At 34.6% G+C, this 23,019-nt stretch overlaps 1 protein-coding gene across 2 annotated transcripts in view; it reads right to left on the bottom strand.

Moving 5' to 3' along the window:
- Positions 1–23,019, bottom strand: part of dac (dachshund family transcription factor) — a 436,877-nt gene that overhangs the window by 20,592 nt on the left and 393,266 nt on the right. For both annotated transcript variants that reach the window (XM_076417492.1, XM_076417493.1), the window contains exons 9-10: positions 15,639–15,782; positions 13,369–13,656 (exon numbers count right to left, since the gene is read on the bottom strand). In XM_076417492.1, coding sequence (XP_076273607.1) covers positions 13,369–13,656; positions 15,639–15,782 — 432 coding nt within the window. The remainder of the gene's footprint in view (positions 1–13,368; positions 13,657–15,638; positions 15,783–23,019) is intronic.

Genomic DNA, 23,019 nt, shown 5'->3' with positions numbered 1-23,019 from the left:
TTGGTGAAGCAGCACTTTCTTTTTCTTCAAATACGGCTGTTTTTCAGCGATTTCGTCATTTAAATTGTCCAATAACGCTATGTAATAGTCGCTGTTGAGGGTCCCTCCTTTTACAAGATAGTCAATGAAAATTATTCCACGCTTTGGAGCGGATTCATCGTGTGCAGTCCACTCGGATGATTGTCGATTGAACTCGGCATTAAGCCAAGTTTTTAAGCTTCAACTGTATTATTTCCCTTCAAAAAGCAATATTTTATCAACACGCAAAATTCCTTTTTATCCATTTTTATCACAATAACAAAAGTTTCTTCACTCAAAACTATAATTCACAAACTAATGATCCGACAGCTGTCAAATTTATACACGCATCTTTTGAGGGTTAAGGTTACCTGAAAAAACATATGTATTTAATTCTAGTAGCACCATCTCTATGTCAGGCCGAGGGCTTTTCAATTAACCTGTTAGAAAACTGAAATATGTTGTGAGGAGAAAACATTGTAACTGTTTAAAGCAGCTGGAGGTATAAATTCGACGAATGTATTAAAAGTTGAGAAGATTATAATATACCGGATGTACCGGAAGGTTATTATCGGTAACTTTCAAGAATATTGAATTTTTTGATTCAGAGTACTGGCAATTTGATTCTATACTTCTTGACCATCTTTCAGGCAATTTGGAAATTCATAATAAATTTGGATAGAAGCAAACAACTAATTGGTGTTCATTTGCTAGATTGCTATAATAAATAATTAAGGCTATTTGTCCCTTGAAAGAAATTATTCATTTAATATACAAATCTATATCAATAAACAAAAATATATCTTCTACAAGCAACAAACCTGCAAGTCTTTAGTTCACAGATTTAAATCTTTGATATATACATGGTTTTTGGGCTACCACTGCTGTTGCAGTGAATTAAGTGTAGTAATTTTGTTAATTTATTTAATTGGTGACTGATTTAATTTGTCATTGATAAAAAACGGTCAGTAGGTCTAAAGAAATCAATTGCAAGACTTGTTGGACGAAAATTTAGCACAAAGTCATCAGAAGTCTTCAGACAACTTGTAAGTTAATAGATCAACTATTTAAAAACACCCATATGCGATGGAAAAGATCCAAAAGGAGGTAAAAGGTATTGAAAATTCCGCGGCCTGACACATAGATGGCGCTACTAGAATTAAATCCATATTTTTTTAGTTAGCTCTTACCATCAAGAGACATGTGTTTAAATTTGACGGCTGTCGGATCATTAGTTTGTGAATTATAGCATTTTGAGTGAAGCAACTTTTGTTATTGTCAAAAAAATGGTAAAAAGGAATTTCGCCTGTTGTTAAAATATTGCTTTTGAAGGGAAAACATACAGTTAAAGCAAAAACTTGGCTTGATGACGAGTTTCCGGATACTGCCCCAGGAAAACTAACCACCAAGGATTGGTATGTTAAGTTTAGACGTGGTGAGGGCGGTGAACGCAGTGGATGCCTAAAAGAGGAAACAACCTTCAAAGAAAATATTAAAAGATCTACAAAATTATTTTAAATGACCGGAAATTGAAATTGAATGAAATGGAAGACACTCTAAAGATAGTAACTGAACGTGGACATCATATCATTCATTAATATTTGGGTATGAGAAAGCTCTGTGCAAAGTGGGTGCCGCGAGCTCACTTTTGACCAAAAGCAACGACGAGTTGACGATTCGTAGCAGTGTTTGAAGATGATCAAGCGTGATAAACCCGAGCTTTTGCATCGATATGTGACAATGGATGAAATATGGCTCCATCATTTCACTTAGAAGTCCAATCGACAGTCATCCTAGTGAATTGCATACGATGAACCCGCCCCAAAGCGTGGGAAAATTCAACAGTCGGCTGGGAAGGTTATGATGTCTGAGTTTTGGGATCCTCATGGAATAATTTTCATTGACTATCTTGAAAAAGGAAGGACCATCAATAGCGACTATTACACAGCGTTATTAGACCGTTTGAACGAGGAAATCGCCACAAAACGGCCGCATTTGAAGAAAAAGGAAGTGCTGCTTTACCAAGATAATGCACCGTATCACAAGTTAGTGAAAACGATGACAAAAGTCCATGAATTAGGCTTCGAATTGTTTCCCCATCCACCGTATTCTCCAGTTCTGGCCCCCAGCTTGTTGAATAAAAAAAACTAATTTGCCAAGAAAATGTGTTTTACTATGGTAGGCCGGGGATTTTTCAATTGACCTGTTAAGATGTGTCAAAATCACGGCTTTGGCGCTCATTAGGCAAATAAGAAGGCAAATATGTATTGTGACTGACAATATAAACTAGATTTACTATAACAATATCAAGCCTATGAAGTTATAGATTAGGTAAGGGGTGATGGCAAGCAGCTAAAATAGTATGTATGTTATGATATTGGAAAAGAACTTAAAGAAGGTGAAAAGAAAGGCTTGTGAAAAGATTCGAAAATTGATTAGGCCCTGTGTCACTGATCAAAATAAGTGACAGTCAAAGGGAACAACACTTTCATACAGTAGAAAGTTGTTATTTGTAAGTTTTCAAATATCTGCGTCATTCAAAATAATTTTGCGGAAATGCAACATGAAAAAAGGCCATTTAAAAAAATGTAATATTTTATATATAGGTGTTAGCTCGCCAATAAAAATCAAAACGAATATTATCCGATAGATTGTTGGATTTAACTTCGGTAACGCCACTGAGCACGAGCACGTCGCTTTCCCAGGAAACTTATTGTGCCGCAACATAATTTCCTTCGAGTTTCCTTCAGGAGTTTACTCTTAGTTTACATAATGTGTTTATGGGCTCTGGCTGTCCTGTTTGTTCCCAAGTTAACGACTGAACGTACCCGCGCCGGCAGTAATCCAATTTCGCTCTTGATATTTGTTTGTGATATTGATTTGATACGGACCAGTTCTCGGGGCCGATTAATTAAAGATGATACCGAAACCGCCCACCAATTCGGTCCTCGCCAATCGAATCGATCGGCCTTGTTATGATTAATGTCGCGAAAGATCATTGTCTACGAGGAATTTTTTGTGATCAAGACACTTTTTAATGGTTTCGGAAAAATCAACCATCAAGGATTGCTATGCTATGTTTAGATGTGGTGAAATGTGCATCGAAGACGGTGAACGCTGTGGACGTCCAACAGAGGTTGTTACCGACGAAAACATTTAAAAAATCCACAAAATGATTTTGAATGAACGTAAATTGAAATTGAATTTTTATTTTTTTTTCATTTACGAATATTTGGGGATGAGAAATTTGATTTGATCAAAGTGGGTGCCTCACGAGCTCACTTTTGACTAGAAACAATGACGAGTTGATGATTCGGAGCAGTGTTTGAAGATGATCAAGCGTAATAAACCCGAGTTTTTGTGTCGATATGTGATAATGGATGAAACATGGCTCCATCATTTCACTCTGAAGTCCAATCGACAGTCATCCGAGTGGATTGCACACGATGAACCCACTCCAAGGCGTGGGAAAACGCAACAGTCAGCTGGCAAGGTTGTGGCGTCTGTATTTTGGGATGTGTATGGAATAATTTTCATTAACCACCTTGAAAAAGGAAGGGCCATCAACAGCTACAATTATATAGCGTTATTGTACCGTTTGAGGGACGACATCGCCGAAAAACGTCCGTATGTGAAGAAAAAGAAAGTGCTGCTTCACCAAGACAATGCACCGTGTCACAAGTGAAAACAATAGCAATAATCCATGAATTGGGCTTCGAATTGCTTCCTCATCCACCGTATTCTCCAGATCTGACCCCCAGCGATTATTTCCTGTTCTCAGATCTCAAAAGAGTGCTCACTGGCAAGAAATTGACCAAAAACAACCATCGCTGGGATCAAATCGTACTACAGAAATGGTATAGAAAATTTGGGGGGTCGCTATAATCAGTGTATCACCCTTGAAGGGAATTATATTGAGTAAAAAAAACTAATTTTGCCAAAAAAATGTGTTTTACTATTTGTAGGCCGGGGACGTAATCTTAATTGTGTTAATAAAAATTGTGTCATACAGTGTAATTAAAATAACTTCTAATTTATAAATTCTTACGGAAGATTACTGTCTGGAGCGATATTATGTAGATTCAGACAGGTTGTGGAATGCTCACAGAATAGAACACTTATATCGATGTAAAATATAAATATTTGTGAAGTTAGAACCAATTTGAGACTCGATTTAGGACCCAATGCCCCCATCAATCACCACAAATTATTCCATCACTATTAATACCGTATGTATTATAATAACAGCCACGGCTACTGATATTCATACGACATGAAAAAAAAACCAACCGTAATTATTTAAAACCTCCTTCAGCGCCGAGACACACCGTCGAATCAAAATATTTCTTTTCGTTGTTGTTCCGTTTTTTTTTCGCCCATTTCTTCGCCGCCAGTACGTTCAGGTACCCGAGACCGTCCGGTACAGTTAGAGCGCCCGCAGCCGCTCCGATTCCCATACGATTTCTATTAACAAATTAATATTAAAATGCGCCGCATTCAACGTCCATAAGAAACAATAATTGATATTTTCATCGACATCATTCGGCCGTTGTAATGGGACGACTATGACAAAGCAATAACGCTCTCATATTTATTATAAGTTATTCTTCGTTCTCGAATCACGTAACTAATTAAAAGCGGACGGGCACGACCTCTGGTAGCGTAATGAAGTAATTAGACACGCGCTGATAGCGCCATCTTGCATTCCCCGACCCATGGCAATTTCGGAGATCTTTTGATCGTGTATCGATCCGGACCGCTGTTCCTTTTGTTCGACCCGTTTGTTTATTATTGTTTTCTCGTTAAGTTCTGTTCACTGCAACATATATGTATAATAAGTTATGAAACGTGAAATGTTTAAAAGCCAAAAAGCTTTTATATTACTCGAAAGAATATCTTATTTTATGACGAATGCTGAACGGCAAAGCACAACACAATACTGTGGGTTTAAATCTATTCTAACAGGTCAATTAGAAAGTCCCCGGTCTACCATAGTAAAACACATTTTTTGGCAAAATTGGTTTTTTTATTCAATATAATCCTATTCAAGGGTGAAACACTGATTATAGTGACCCTCCAAATTTTCAATACCATTTTTGCTGTACGATTTGTTATTTGTACATTGATCACCTCTTCATCGGACCAAAATTTCTTCCCCGCGCGTATCCTTTTGAGATCTGAGGACAGGAAATAGTCGCTGGGGGTCAGATTTAGAGAATACGGTGGATGAGGAACCAATTCGAAGCCCTATTCATGGATTTTTGACACGGTGTATTGTCTTGGTAAAGCAGCATTTCCTTTTTCTTCAAATGCGGCTGTTTTTAGGCGATTTCGTCCTTCAAACAGTCCAATAACGCTATGCGATAGTCGCTATTTATGGTCCTTCAATTTTCAAGGTAGTCAATGAAAATTATTCCATGCGCATCCCAAAATACAGACCTTGACAGCCGACTGTTGCGTTTTCCCATGCTTTGAAGCGAGTTCATCGTATGCAGTCCACTCGGATGACAGTCGATTGGATTTCAGAGTAAATTGATCAAACCATGTTACATTCATTGTCACATATCGACACAAAAACTCGGGTTTATTACGCTTGATTATCTTTAAACACTGCTCCGAATCATCAGCTCGTCGTTGTTTTTGGCCAAAAGTGAGCTGACGCGGCACACACTTTTCACAGAACTTTCTCATACCTAAATATTCGTGAATGATATGATGTAAACGGTCAGTTAATATCTTTAGAGCGTCTAATATTTCATTCAATTTCAGTTTGCGGTTATTCGAAATCATTTTGTTGTTGAAAGTTGAATAACAGTACAATACTAAATGGAAATCTAGTACTAAATTTAATGTAGTAATTTACCAAAAGCAAAAGAACAGTTGCTTGTATTAATACACCTACTAGTTAGTCATTAAAATGAGTAAATGAATCATTACTGTGAATATATGAGTCTATATGTATATATGGGAACATTGAGAAACCTATTGAATTCTTAGTTAAACTATAGAAAGACAGAACGAATAATAGTATTTAATATATTGTATAATAATAAAAACTAAAAATAAATAGGGAATAAATTAGCTTATTGCAAAGCAGTTTCAAATTTTCGTTCATTATTAAAAAGTATTAAGAAAAATCTAAAAAAACATAAAGGATTGATTCGAACTCCAACTTCGAACACTGCTAATTTGGATGAATGTTAATAGGAAAAATTGTCTTCTTCGATTCTTCGATTAATGAACATGGAAGTCTGATAAATGTGAGGACTCTCTAAGAGGGACAAAGAGTGATATTCTTGGTGTAATTTTATTAACATCCTTAGCTTTTTTATCGGATTTTCTAAATAATAGAATGGCAGAAATTGCTCAAGCAAAATGATGGACTTGGATGATTATAACAATGAATACAGGCCAGAATATCTAGAATTTTGTTGAAGAATTAATTTTCAATAATGCTTATTGACAAGAATATTTCCCTAACTATAGGAAGTAGATGATTTTCGGGTAGGATTGATTGAGTTAGAGGATGGAACAGTCACTCCGTTTAGTTAAGATATACTCCAAACCCTTTGTCCTTTCTCCAAACTCTCTAAGTATTTATAGACGTATTTTCCACACCGAGGTAATAAGTTACAATTGCATAGTGTGTAAATATTCTACCTACCAATTAAAATGATTTGGGATGGCAACATCTGGCGATTTCGTAAACATATTTTATATATCAAATAAATAAAACGACAAAAGATGCGACAGTCGTTGCAGATAAGAATAAATTGCTATCTTTTGGGCATGTTTGTCGTGAATAATACATAATAATCATTTTTCTGAAATGATACAAATCATAATGATTGAAAGTTGACATTATTAATTTATAGATGCTGCCCCTGCTGCGGTTTTAACAATTTTAAAATATAATACCAACAGAACGCATTAAGACATTTCAGTAATAACATTTATATTCAATACAACCGACCTAGACCAGCTAACTTAAGTTATTCCCAATCAGGAGAGGTAATACCTGATTTATCACTATTAGCTGACCTATTACTGCACCAAGACGAAACAATATGACCTTAAATCCACATCCTTATTAGAAAGTTTTTGACTTTATTGTCATTTGACAATAATTTAAAGTATTGCTAGTGTCATTTCATCGTTTTAAAAGTGCCCATATTCTGAGAATAAATTACAAAATCATACTCTTGTGTTAAATGACAAGCTCAAATGATTGTCTGAGGATTTGTCTCGATGTGAGTGAGGAAACATACAATATTATCTAGAAAAGAAAACTCCCTCAGAATTTTCACGATTACCGTGATAAAGAACTGTTTTCTCTCGATTGCTTAACACTATTGGTCAGATTAGTGAGAGCAAGTGCTGAGCAGTAATAAACCGAATCGGCCCAGCTCTAGTAGTTTTCGTTTCTCGCATATGGTACGTCCAGCAATGAGAAAATAACACAATCAAGACTAGTATCCGTTTCTTTCAAAGACTTATCTTGCTTATCCTTCTCTATAGGTCCAAAACTGGGACACTGGGATACTGTGACGGTCTGATTTGTAAGCTCGAAACTTTGTATATTTCCCTACGAAATCGTGCTGTTGATGAAGCTATTCGTTGATGAATATGCCACAATTAGAGTACAAACTTCTGTAATTGATCTTTTAGATGAACAACGCAGCGGAGGTCTTCAAAAAAAACATAGATTGACGGTATAAATGAGCTAAAACCATTTGCCATACGAACAACATTACGATGCGGATTAAACCCCTCCGTGCAGGCTGTACCGACCCGGCGTAATTGCCTCGAACCGTCTAGGCTTTGTCCTATCGGCGGATGTCGTTTTATTGTGACTGTCCGCATTCGAAAATAGCACAAACACGATTCGAATAACGAGCCGCCGCACAAAATGGTTCGCAGGAGATTTTTTTTGATGCGATTTCGCGTCCACACACGCGTTCCACGTTCGTTGTTGGTCGACGTCGGCCATTTTAAAAACAAAAAGCCGCGCCATTGCCGGCCCGGCCAATTGCATGTGCGAGCGAAATTATTTACAAGAGCCTTATAATTTGAATAAATTTCTAAATAGTCGGCCAGATTCGAGAGGCCATATCGTACGACCACACGTGGTCCCTCCACTGATGTTTGACACGCGAAATACAAGCATGTTTGTCGTGTTCTAAGATGATGTACAGGGTATACGTACAGGAGATTATATGTAACCTTAATTAAATTCATCTTTTAAATCATGTAATTGTAGGACTGTTCGTCGGGTCGGTCAGTCGGTCGAAATGTGTGGCTGCCGCTACGATTATTTGTCAGAACACTCACTACTATTTTTGGAAGGAATTTGCACGGGAACTAAAAACACTGGTTGAATCAAAGTTGTTTATTTTAACGTGCGATTGATACATGTGGTCGATGGGAGGATTGACAGGATATTAGGTTAAGGTGAAGGAAGTACGGTAGCGCTGTGGAAGTGGTACTGTTTCAAGGGGACGGAGGAAAGAAAATAGAGCGAGACGTCGTCGTGATGGTCTTTTATACCCTGGAACTGCATGGTACCAATCCATCGGCGTTGCCAACCTTTGTAGTTGATGGTGAATTGGTGGTGGCCTAAAGGGTCGTGGCGGTCGCCACATAATAATGAATTACTACTCGTTAAACTCGCAAGAAATCGGAATGGGCTTAACCGAATTGGCTAATTTTGGTTTGGAAGTATTTGAAGAAGCATAGGGAAGGTTTATATGTTGAGAAAATATGGAGACTTTGGGGCATGTCGAATTTTATATCGTGGTATAACACTCTACAAAATACCCAGCACTATAATTCTAGATGTTGAGCCAGCGGGGCGTCAGGAGCGCCAACTAGTACACGAATACGAATATCTGGCAACCACGAGACGTTTATCTGGGAGATTATTAGGGTACTTTCACTCATTCAGTCATTGACTAGCGTTCCAAACTTACCCAAAAAGCGATATTACACGCTTTAAACAGCTTCACGGACGCACACCACAAAATCTCGAACGTACAATTCGGTTTCCGTGCCAAACATTGAAGCCTTCATCAAGCTGCTCGTGTCGCAGCAACCATTCTCCCGGCATAAAGAAAAGGTCGCAAAGCTGGAGCCATCTTTTTAGATGTTTCCAAAGTTTGTCACAACGATTTAACAAAGCAAAACAGTTTGGTATACCGAATGACCTAATATCCCTGATTGATTCATACATGGACAGTAGGTCCTTTCAAGTGAGGATCAGTGACGCAGTCCTTTTTCGAAAACAAATCTCCGCAGGAGTCCCGCAAGGTGTTCCACTAGTACTAGTAATGTTCAACCTTTATATGACTTATTTCCCACTTCTAAAACGTTCCCACGCAGCATTTTATGTAAATCACACATCTTTCTTTACCACTGGTTATAGCCCCGACACCATCCGCGACAGACTTCAGGCCCCACTGAACCAGGCGATTGCGTGGTACAAACTCTGGCGGCTACAGATCAACCCGTGCAAAACTCAAGCCATTCTGTTACACCGCAAGAAGGAATTTCACCCTTATCGCTTCCAAATCGATAAAATTCCTATCCCCTGGCTCCAGAAAGTATCATATCTCGGTCTCCGGTTCGACTGCAGATTCCAATGGTGAGCCCAAATAGAGCACGCTATCTGCAAAGACAATGGCGTATACTGTCTATTTTTCCCACCCTCTGCAGGAAAAATAAACTGCCAATTCCTCCGAAAGCGACTCTTTATAAGATGCTAGTCTGCCTCTACGGACCACAGATATGGTACAGGTATGTCTCTGAGAGGCAACTTGAACTACTCCAAGTGTTCCAGTCCAAAAAAGTCCGCACAGAAGTAGTATCCCGTAAGGTTTTCCCTAGGCGCCTTAAAACACGATAACAACTTGATAAATCTCTACCCATCAACAAACCCCGGTAGATAACCAACTACGACAATCGCAGCCGTAACCCAGGGTTTCTGTCACTCGCAAAATACTTTTCTATCCCGAACCCGAAGCAACATCAGCAAAAGACCATTTGGTTCTAGCTGGTCATTCAGGAATAAGAAAAAAAAGAGCAGCGTTCAGTTTAGACGTGCCACCATTGACTGCCCAAGCCTCGTTTTTAGATAACGCCGATGCCATCCCTTGTATCTGTTTGTATTTTCCATATTTAACGGTCACATCATGTAACCATAGCTGTTTCATTTAATAATTGCGAAAAAATAATACGAACAACAATTATATCTTCCCATACAAGGTAGCGCTGTCCCTGGCACAAAGCTTCAGCATTTTAAATTTTATGAGTGTTTAGAGAGATAATTTGTGACGAAAATTGTTGAATACTGATTAAAACTACCGATCACTATTATGCAACCTTTATTAGAATATATAATGAATTAAACATTGAAAATAATTTCTCGCCCCTAAACATTCAATACTTTAAAAATTTCAGATTCCACAAAGTGCTTCTATAATAAAAATCAGTTATAATTGAAGAAATAAACATAAAAAATAAAGAGTAAAATTTCGGCAATTGATCCCACCATCAGATCTATTAAGCTCATTATTTTCTGGGACTGAAAATGATTCTAACCACTTCTTGGTCCAAATGATGTGCTTTGACGAAACGTATATTGTATAAGATCAATTGATGTCCATTTTCAGGGTGTTATGCAATAAAAATTTTTGGTAACATTCAAATTTTTATCAGAAATCAGTTAACGAAATCTTAAAAATTATTGAAACAAGGACAAATTTATCACCGACCAGAAGCGCTGTTACCACTACTAGTTGTAAATCATCTCAAATGTTAATCCAATCTCTCAATCAAATTTTACAAGTGGCTCTTTTAAGGGGACCCGAATGTGCTCACGATCCAACAGTGAAGCGAACTATTGTGCAATAAATGACATTGTATTGGATGCCATCTGACTGATATCGTCATCAGATCTGTCAAAACACTTGTGTCTATAGAAGTGCAATTGCTATTGTAACAGAAAATTCGAATAATATGTTATATCTATGCGATACAACTTAACTTACTATTGAACACCATTATGTTAATAAAATATAAATTGATACAATAGGTATTTAGTAGCTAGCAAAATTTCCTGTTTCCTTTTGGGGACTTCTTCATGCAGGAAACAGGAATGACTAATAATACCTTCGGTATGGATGAATTCGATGAGACATATTGAAGAAGAAATTGACAAATGATGAAACACTATTTTGAAATGTGACAATTTAATGAACCTTCCTGAATATGGGATTATGATTCAATACTGACAATTTCTAAGACAGGGCGATGGAAGTAGAAACAACTAAAGGTCAGCATATACATAATATACGATAACTGTAGGAAATATTATTGTAGAGTGTGAAAGATTTATGTGCACAGATATGTATGTATTCAGAATATGCATAAGCATTTGGTTAAAATGTGTGAGCAGAAAAAAAATACCAACTGTTTTGCAGATATGGCAAATGCATTCAGGAGAAGTGATTAATTCTAGTTTTATCAAGAAAGATGTATACAGGTAGTACCACAACAAACTAAGAAGAATATATACATGAACATATTTATGCTCTTTAATGAAAATAAAATACATTACTTGGATATAGAATTGTTAATTAGGTGTATTAGGCAACCAGGGGTTTCACTACATACAAAAAAACGCTCCTAGAACTCATAGGTGGTGTGGAAAAGGGTTAAATATAAAAATAAAGTCCTTCGATAATATATGCATTAGATGTACTATAATGTTAAAAACATTATATTAGAAATAGTATTTTTGCTTTATTTAGATCAAAATTTTGTCGTATCTAAATGCTAAAATGAACTAAACTCAGAGTTGATCACTTCAGATGACGTGAGTTCAGTGGTTTTGTCAGCTTATATTTTTATTTATACACTTATTTTTTTATATATATTTTACCAATGTTGTAAAACATCAAAAAAAAACAAGTAAATCCAGAACCTAAAAAGTACGAAAGGCTGTGGGATCGTTAATTAATAAAATTAATATTGTAAATTGAAAACAAGTATTGTTCATTATTTATATAAACTGGATAGTACTAAAAATATTAAGTTCGATTTCTGCTAAAGTCTTCACTACATAGTATAAAACAAAGTCGCCTTTTCTGTCCCTATATCCCTATGTGCGCTTAAATCTTTAAAACTACGCAACGGATTTTGATACGGTTTTTTTTTAATAGATAGAGTGATTCAAGAGGAAGGTTTATATGTATAATACATGCATAATATACTAAGGCAACATTGCTAATTTTAAAGGTTTCTAACGTGATGTCGTAAATTAACCTATTTTTTAGGCTTATTTAGCAATTAGCAAAAACGCTGCCTAACCCTACGAGTTAGATCAAATTAATGTACTACAGTATTGTACACCATAAAAAGGTCTACAGAAAAGTCCGCGATGGTATATGTTTATCTTTTAGGGATAAGCCACATTAACCATTTTTATTGTTTACTTTTTACGTGAGAAAATGGCTTATTTACGAAGCTATTTTAAGCAATACGGCATTAATCCTTATCGAATTAAGTACCTTAAATACAGTGTGCAATTAATATAGATCAATATGGTTCCTTACAGCATGTAAATTAAACAAATATTTTCGAAGATATTACAAATTTAAAATTTGCGTTTAAAAATGTGTAATGTAATAAAAATTGTATGAATTTAGATATTCCAAAGATAGCAGGAAATCTTCATAGTAAGTATAGGGGAAGAGGAATTATTTTACTCCAAATTTAATGCGTGCAGGCCAAGGGCAGTAATGAATGAACCAAAAATACTGGATCGATTTTAATCATGTTTTCATTGAGTGACATAGGCATATATATTTTATACCCGTACAAAGTCGGAGCGGGCCGCTATGTTTTTATATACAACGTTCATATTTTTTCTGTAGTGTATTTAATTTAGTATCAGCATTGCACCCGTGCGAAGCCGGGGCGGGTCGCTAGTTTATATATATTTTAAAGTTTCCTTTTATCAACCAGCGGTTTAACCTGGGCTCTGAACCACGGTCCTCAGCATTAAGCCTACCGACTGGCTAGTGTCCAACTTTAGAAATCATCCCAGAAGACATCCGGTCTTACCCAGCTTGATTACTGGCGTGACTGGGATTATTTTCCTTGTCGGATTTTACACTCTGGCCTAGGACTATCACAAACATAAATTTACAACCATGCCCCAGCAGGAATCGAACACGCGGTTATCGCAACAGTAGGAGGACCGTCCTGTCGCCTTTACCACTGCGTCACCAAACCGGCTGTTAAGTTTTGTTGTATATGGTATTATTACACATTAATGAATAATTTACATACCAGAATAGTTCTGCCAAAATGCCGCACCACTGCTCATGATATCCATTCCCGAGTAACCCCATCCCTTGTTCTCCATGGCAGGAGGCGGTTGCTCCCTGGCCATCTCCCTGGGCGTCACGTACTGCTGAGGCATCTCCTCCACTTCCTGCTTGATCCTGTCCGACAATCGTTCTGGGGTAGGCGGCGGCAAAATCATGGATGGCGTCTGAGGTGTGTGAGGGGTGGGGGGTTGCTGCGGTGGCATCTGCCCCTGCTGCTGCATCGGCTGTTGCAATTGAGCAATGTTGTCTGGAACATCGAGAGAATTTCCCGTGAAAATCCCGTGTATCCTATCGATTTTCCGTGAGATATTAAACCCTTATCAAAACCGATATTACCACTGCCCTAATAACAGTTAAGATTGAAGATCGGGCCTTGGGGCTTTGACATCTTACGGACGTCCCCTCCGGGGCGAGGGTGAGCGAGCGAAAATTGGTAGGTTTAAGTTTATGTTGATGAGCCTGTAACTGACAGAAAGGGCAGGTGCTGATATTGATAACTTCGCGACTGGAAATATCTGTTCCCAAGATTGTATTTCTTTCGCTTTTTTCAAGAACTAGTTATAAACTTTACCCATGTTAATGAACCAGTCGGTTAATAGAGTAATATTAAGTTTTCATTATAATTTTCATTTTACAAATAGGGACGATAAAAAATAATATCTAACGATAGAAAATGCTTTTGAAATATTATTTAGAAACTTTTTGACTAAATAATATATAAAAATAATTTTTAAAAAATAATAATTATAGTTCCAATGACTCAACAGTGATAGTGTTTGAATATTTTCCTTAATATTACTTTTTTTTTTTAATGTAGAAAAATGTATTGGTTAATTGGAAGAAAGTCACAATTATCAGTTCATAATAAATTTCTATTATATAAGAAAGTTTTGGAACCTATATGGACATACGGAATGCACTTACGGGGATGTTCCGTGAAAATATTTGTAGGTGCGCCGAGGTGCTATATATTGTGAGGTGCATTTAATAGAAAGACAGTAGTGTTAAGACGTAAACATTATTACACCAGAGGTTAAGTTAGGGCCGATTGGTGCTCCTACATATATATCTAGATGTAATTAAAGTAAAGACAAATTGTAGGTTAATCAGAAAGTACTAGTAACAATGTAATGCCTATATTAAAAAAATGTTGTAATGTTTGATGGTTATAATTCATGTCAAACATTTAATTTGTTAGAAAATTGGTTTTTCCATATTTTTGTAAGAAATGTCTTTAAATCTACACTCTTTATTTTTTATTATATGAATAATCATATTATTGGATGATTGAAAATAAGGAGAACATAAAAATCATCAATAGAAATCAATCAATCATCATGAAGGAGCTCTAGTGCTTAAAATCTAGTGTTAAAATAAACTGTTATCCTTTTTTTGGAATCTTATTTTAAAACGAATGCTAATCATACCAGATATGTTTTTAAATATATAGTTATATATTGGCATGTATTGTAAATTAATATGAGAAAATTTTATGCTGATTTTGATAACATATCTCTGATTGCTCTTATTTAAGATTGAAGAAATTTAGGAGATAATTGTCCTCAAATGTTTATGAATCTCAAAAGTCTTCTTATTTTGAAAATTTTATTGGTTTAATTCAAGCTATTTCTACTCATTGTCAATTCACCAAATTCCCCAATAACCCAAGTCAAATTCCCCATATTAGGGTGAAGAATGTCCAGATTCCTCATAAATTCCTTTCCTTTAAATTTGTATCTGAACTGTTGATAAATTTACAGTGGATATAAAAGATACTAAAGAACCGTTGGAACCAAATCACTCGGTAATGTCTGAAATTCTTGGAATGTTCTATAGAAATCTGCAATAGTAGCACGAGGTAAATTTTCATCTTTTTTCATGCTTTTTCCTGTTTTTAATCCAATGTATATTTTACCTAAACCTAGAAAATTTGTTCAGTTACTGAAATCAAGGTTTAAATATTGGTACATAACTTGATATAGTTGGAAATATGGAGGGATGTTTGATACCAGAAGGAACCAACTAAAACAAAGTATCACAAATAAAATGATTCTACTTAAACCTCAAAATATACGTCGTTCTCTCGTTCTTGTAAATTGCCTGAAAGATGGGGAAAAGTAGCAATTATATCTATGAGCAATACTTTGAATAAAATTGTCAATGTAACCAATTTTATACAATAAAGCCTCAAATTAAAGAAAAACCTTTAAACCGAATTTATAGGCTCACCATTAATCACAGCTATTTGTTCGGCAGCACCCGCGGACCTCAGAGCTTCCTCCAGCTGCATCCTGCGTTTGAATTCCAGGTCGATCTGCTGTTGTAGTGTCTTCCTCGCGCTTTTTTCCCTTCGTAGTCGCTTTTGCATGTTGGCTGCAACAAGAAAAAAAAACACGATATATTTCAATAGTCCGTTGCTCAGCCAGTAGAACAAAATGTAGTGCGGCGAATCACAGTAATGCGAAAACAAAGCGCTCTTTTATGTATATTAATATTTTTAAAAGGAGTTATTATACGGTAGAATGACGCCGCTAGCGATATCTATGTCGGGATCGTCGATATCTCTTGGATTAGACGCTCCTCGATGGTCGGTGATCGTTTTAATTACAGCTCGACACCTAGAATTATCGTGTTTTATGAGATTTGATATCCGTTAGTGCGTCGACGATTACAGTGCTTGGAAATTCGAGTAAACATTAACGGAAATTCATAAATAACAACGTGGGATGGTATTTAATTAATGACGATTCGTTATAGTAACGAAGGCATTTATGTCACTGTCGCTTACTGTTCTTGAATTATTCCTTCAGAGAATGATGTTCTTCTAGTTTTTAAAAATATTGTTGATATAATGTCAGGATTGGGTACTATTTCAATTACTTGAATTCATTAAAACTATTGATCGATTATTACTAATAATGAATATAAGCAAAACGAAATCCATGGTGATGTTGGTGCCAGAACTAATGAATATGCATGTTGAACATCTAAAAATAGAACAAGGAACAAGGGGTATTATGGACATGTGTAACTGAACATAGAAATACAGAACTGGAGAAACCATGAATTATACTCCGTTATAAATAGCAAATTTATTAATGAAAAAGAAATATTAAGCAAAACAAAAATGAAGCAGTACAAAACAATTTGTAGACCAACTTCACCAAATTAAGGAGAGATACCTCAGGATATTGAGTTGTGTAGGAAAGATGGGCAGGATGAGAAGTAAAGAAATAAGAAAACATCTCAATATTGAACCAGTGTAAGGGAACATTTTAAAGGGACAGCTCAGTTAGCAAAGGAGCACTTACAGCGACACAGGGATTGAAATTTGAAGCAAGGATGGAGAGGATAACAATTAAAAAATGTACCAGAAAAATAGGGAATGTTAGATTTTTTCCATAATGATAATGTTACCAATTTGCATAGTTAACAAATATGAGTTACTATAGGAGAAAAACATTTCTCTGTTAGGTTACAGTATTGTGTAAACGTTACATTTTATAGGCATATAATTCTAACGATTTCAAAAACTATTCTTTCAAACTGATTGATCGACAAATATGTAAATCCTAGAAACATCAGCTTGTTTGATGATCTAAAGTTTGTTGTAACATTCAATGAACTAAAATCAATTAAAAATCCTACAACATTACAATTCTTGGATATAGACGTGTGTATATTGAGTTTATGTTAATCGATTTCTATAAGTAATAACTTCGATTAAAAAAAAAAGAAATAATCTTAAAAATCCACGAAATCCTTTTGATGTCGAACTCCGGAAATATTCCAATCAAAATAAATAGTGTGGTTGTTAACGCAATACCGACCATTTCGAAACCGTAAGCCTTCAAGGTTAATGACTTTGTTCTTTCTCGAAGCCGAAATTCGTGCTTTTGTATTTGTTTTTGTTCGATATTAAAATGATTTCCTAGATCGAGAATCGACGAAATAAAAAAGCGGACGAACGAAATCGGTAACAATCGTTACCTTGACCATTATGAATATTGTGGAGGATTCAACGACCTGATAGTAAAAGGAAACAGCGAAATTATGGTAAACATAGAAAAACACCGGTCGAATAAAACAATATAGGTTTACTGACAGCGGCGTAATTGTTATAGTTATTATTTCAGCTGTACTTATATCGATAATAAAAAGCTTTGAAATTATATAATATGTTTTTGATGAGACATAAGATCTCAATCTATTTCTATAATACATCGCTGGTAGTTATTTTTGCGAAATTATTTTCGATAATAAAAAAACAACTAGGCTTTTAATAACTCAAAAATTCTTATTTAGATTAGTGGTATGTAATAAACAAAATATATTATTTATATTTTTTCACTTAAAATTTCAACAACAAAATTTTTTTTACAGTTGTTTTTATACGTCGACTTACAAGCCATAATGGAAATTCTAAGAATTAATTTTACTGAATATCAATACATGGGGCCGTTTTGACAACTAATTCTTTCAATACATTTCGATCATATTTTTCGAGACAAAAGTAGGTACCCATAGTGACGGCATTTTTTTTACTAAAATTAGTGAAAATTAAGATATCACCCATTAACGTAATGATTTTTTAATTATAGAGAAAATTTTAATTATAGTCTTTTTAAAACAGTAGTGCCCCACGTGACCTATCAAAACGTCGCAATGTTGTCGCAGCAACTCTGAGTGTTAGTACATATTGGCTCTGACATATAACAAAATTCTAATCTAAATAAAATAATCAAACAAAAATTCATATATTATCGAAGAAATTTAAACTACAGTTAATTATACAGCAACAATAATTTATAGGTTAGAGTTATTTTATTATATATACATTGTACTTTTTTCCACACTAGTATAGGTAGAGTTATACGCGATTTTTTATGTAGTGGTAACCCCGAAGGCCTAATCCATCTAATGTATTTTACTTTCACTAGAGAGCATATTCATGTTTTACGCTTAGTTTTTGTTTCCTTCGATGAAATGTTTCCTTGTAAAGTCATTATGATATTGTGATATTTATCCTATTACCACTTGTATACATCTTTCTCGATAAAACTATAATAAAACCATTGCATTATCCATATCTGCAAAACAGTTAGTATTATTTCTTTCCTCATACATTTTAACTAAATGTCATGTATATTCTGAACAATAACACACATGCTGATAAACCTTTCATACTCTATAAAACAATTTCCAACAATTAAGGTATATTAATTGTATACTGATCTTGTTGTTTCCTCTTTCATCACCCTGTCTTGGTAATTGTCAGTATTTAATCATAAACCAACATTCATAAAGTTTTATTCAATCACTATCACTTTCAGAAACATTAATCAAGTTAATAACCAAGCTGTTATTTTCAAACTATCAAAAATTTGCTCAAGATTCTATCATTTGTCAATTTCTTCATCAAATTCTTTCTTCATGTAAAACCTCTTAATTGAAAAATGTTCTACAAATAAGGTCAGTGATAACTATTAGCAATACATATATAAGAAAACTAAATTAAAGATTCAGAATGAGATTACTATAAATCAAGAATTTACAATATCAATTCTTCGAAACATTATAACTTTTTAATTGTGAAACTAAGAAAACTGCCGATTTTTCTCTTATTAATATATCCAGTATGTCGTAAAAGTTAACATATTTTGTTTAACTATTACAGAAAAAAATGAATTTAATATTTTATATATAGAATAAATATTAATATGAGACAAAAGGTTAAAGACTTTATTCAAAGTTTTTTGTACATACATCACCAGGATGTTTAATGTATTGCCTGTCGCAATTTATAAATTCGCTTCAGAATCAGACAATGTTTTCTTTCTCATTTTAATCTAGTTAAAAAGAGACACAATGCTCTCTGATTATTTCGAGCGCGTAAACGAATGAGCTCGTCAAAGTCGTCCGGTTGTCAAACGTATTCAAAATTCTTGAAACCAATAATAATAAGAAGTTATAACTCTAACCTATAAGCTATTGTGACTGTATAATTAAGTGTAGTTTTTAAATGCGCTATAATGTTCAAATAAATAATATTTGATAAGATTTTTGTTCAATTATTTTATTTAGATTAGAATTTTGTCATATGTCAAAGCCAAACTGAACTAAAATTCAGAGTTGATGTGGAAACATTGCGACGTTTTGATTCACACTCCCGATATGTTTTTATTATTTATTTTAATAATGTATTATTTTACGAGTAATTAGTACAAGATATGATAAACCAAGTTTCCACTTGTGATTCGTTGAAGCGAAAGAAATCGGACCTTTCTTGAAACGAATGATTACGAACTATGAACACTTTATCAGTTATAATAATAACGTGACGAGAAAATCGTGGTGAAGGACACAACAAACTTTAGAAACGTATATATGTACCATACGGAAATATCTGTACCAAATATCTTGGCGTGACTTTTGATGTTAATCTCAGGTAGAGGCCACATGTTAAAAAAAATGTTAAGAACTCAATATAAAGTAGAAAAAATGTCCTGGTTGCCAACAAGTTTTGAATCCAATGTAGATTTACGGTGTTCAATTATGGGTTTCCACTAGCTGAAGCAATAGAAATATCATTGTATGGTATATTCGTAACGACAATCTGCATAAGGATCTGAGGTAGAGCATGTTGATAAAGTTAGGAACGATTCATTTTCATACCAAAGGATCTAATAGCTTTATTTTCTTGGTGATCGGTCTGGAGGACTAGTTGTTTTGGTGTCGATATATACCCATTCATCGTCTGTCAGATGGTCTTAAAATTAGTCCTTCGAAAACCGAGAAAAACCGAGAAAATTTTGCAGTTTAAAAATCGTTTAAAATTAATTCACAATATCTACGGATCTTTAAATTGCGGTGGTAAATAATGTATATATTATCATATCCTGCACAACCGAATTGGACATGGTTAAACACTGTTTAGTTCCGATAGATTAAACAGAGTATCTCACGAATTTCCTTCACTGGTTCTTCGGGGTGGTCGACCGAGTAAAAAGCCCGTGAAATGCTCGAAACGAACGCTATTCTGTTTGTTTTCCACTTAACAAATTAAATTGGCCGATTCTGTCCAGCCTTTTTTTCTTTCTCGTCCGGCTCGTTGATTAGGGCAACACCGTCGTCGCGACTGTGGAAGACGATGACAAAAAATAAAGGTGAAACAGTTCACGCGTGATGGTTACCAGTTATGGGACAATTCCTCGGTTAATTTCGTGGCGGCCACATTTGCATACGAACACAGGAAGGGACTTCCTCGAACAAATACGAGAAAAAAGAGCGAAAAACGCTGGGTAATAGTCTAATTTATTTTTCGAATCGAATGTGTCAACGGTTGTTGACGACGAACAGGTGCTACAGGTGGGTATCCGACCAAAGATTTTTTAAACTAATAATTGTCGGTGGCTTTTACTACATGTTATAGAAACGCAGACCCTGTATAACATAAAATATCTAGCAATTTTGAGACTTCATACTTGATAATATTTGTAATATTTGAAATAATAGCGTATTTGGGAACGTCAAATACAAGAAAACATGTGATTTTGGCTTATTTTTGGAGTTTTTTCTTATTAATATTGTTTAAAGACAGACAGAACACCGAAAATAGTTGAACTTCTCTAAAAATTGATGATAAACCAGATGGCAGAAATGTTTCTCATTAGTGACGTTACGCTGTTGAGATATCAATTCATTATTTATAAAATTTCTTGTTATATTTTGATTGATTGTTTTATAAATTATTGATCGATATTAAGAACGTTTCAATATATCATCTATAACATTATAAAATTTGTAAAATGTAAAAATTTCTCGTATAAGTTTATAAAAAATCGTGATATTAAACATTTCCTATATATTGTAATTTAAAGAAAATATTATTTTTTTGCTGTTGTCTAAATATATATAAATTTTATGAGAAGTTGTCTTTTTAAAAAAATATTTCTCCTATAAGTCTCCATTTTACCAGCTAGGGTTCACCACGGTCCTTGGCATTAAGCCTACCGACTGTCAAGCGACCAACTTGAAGATCATCTCAGAAGACATCCGGTCTTACCCAGCCTGGTTACTGGCATAACTAGGGCCATTTTCCTAGTTGGATTTTGCACTGTTCGATGAATAATGAAACATGAATCCCTGAAAAGATATGAAATATGATACATGTGGTCGAGGGGAGAATTGAAAGGATATTAGGTTAGGTAGAGGCAGTACGGAAGTGCTGTGGAAGTGGTACTATTACAAGGGGGTGGTGAAAAGAAAGGACAGCGAGACGTCGTCGTGATGGTCTTTTATAGCCTGGAACTGCATGATACCAATCCACCGGCCTTGCCAACCTTTGTAAAAGGTCTAAAAGGTCGTGGCGGTCGCCACAATTTCTTGCATATATTTACAAAAAATCGCGTTTTTGAAAATTATATTCCATATGATATAAATTAAAGAAAATATTTGATGCATTAAAATTCTTTTTCAATTTATTCAAGAAGTTTAGGAAATATTAATGTAATGTACTTTTAATAAAATTGTATTTAAATATTTTAATTTGAATATTTCTTAAACTAAGAAAAAAATATCAAAATATGGCTAGCTTTGCATGTCACCCTTTTGAAAATGTGAATTAATGCTGAAAATATATTAAGTATATTTTTCCATACAGATTCATACATTCATGACTTTAAACTGCTGAATATTTTAATGTATATGTAAAATTTGATGACAAAATTTGAAAAATTAAATTAATTAATAAATTGTATTTTTATTAATATCTTATAGACGCATCTTATAGAGACATTGTCGAAAATAACACCTTCGGTTTATATGAGCTCGATCAGACACATTGATTGTGATTGAAGAGTTGAAATTGAAGTGACTGTGATTGAATAATGTTAGTTTTTGATTCAATGCTGACGATTACCAAGACAGGGTAATGAAAAATAAAACCACTAAAGGTCAGTATACAATTAATATACTTTAATTGTAGGGAATTGAATTAGCGTGTGAAAGCTTTATGAGCATGTATGTTATTGTTCAGAATATACATGAACGTTTGGTTAATATGTATGAGTAGAGAAATAACACACTATTTTGCAGATATGGCAAATGCATTTAGGAGAATGCAGTTGTTAAATCTAGTTTTATCAAGAAATATGTATACAGATAGTAACAGGAGAAACTAAAGAGAAATATAGTAACATCATAATGACTTTACAAGGATACATTGCATCGAAAGAAACAACAACTAAGCGAAAAACCTAAATGTGCTCCCTAATGAAAGTAAATTAAGTTGCTAAGACATACAATTGTTAATTAAGTGGACTAGACCTTCGAGGGATACTACTACATACAAAAACACGTCTAGAACCCTACCGATAGTAGTGTAGAAAAAAACTCAATGTATATATAATAAAACAACTCTAACCTATAAATTATTGTGACGATAAAATAAATTATATTTAATAGAATATTTGTTCAATTATTTCATTTATATTAAAATTTTGTTATTTGTCAGAGCCTAAATGTACTAAAACTGAGAATAGCTGCGGCAACATTGCGACGTTTTGACAAGTCTCCCGTGTCACGGCTATTTTGGATTGACTATATATAT

The sequence above is a fragment of the Rhynchophorus ferrugineus genome, unplaced genomic scaffold, assembly GCF_030347505.1.
Source record: "Rhynchophorus ferrugineus isolate W39M unplaced genomic scaffold, kcgeb_rfMv2 rfM11, whole genome shotgun sequence".
Lineage (NCBI taxonomy): Eukaryota > Metazoa > Arthropoda > Insecta > Coleoptera > Curculionidae > Rhynchophorus > Rhynchophorus ferrugineus.
The sequence above is the reverse complement of the archived record's forward strand: the minus strand, read 5'-3'. Positions and strand labels throughout refer to the sequence as shown.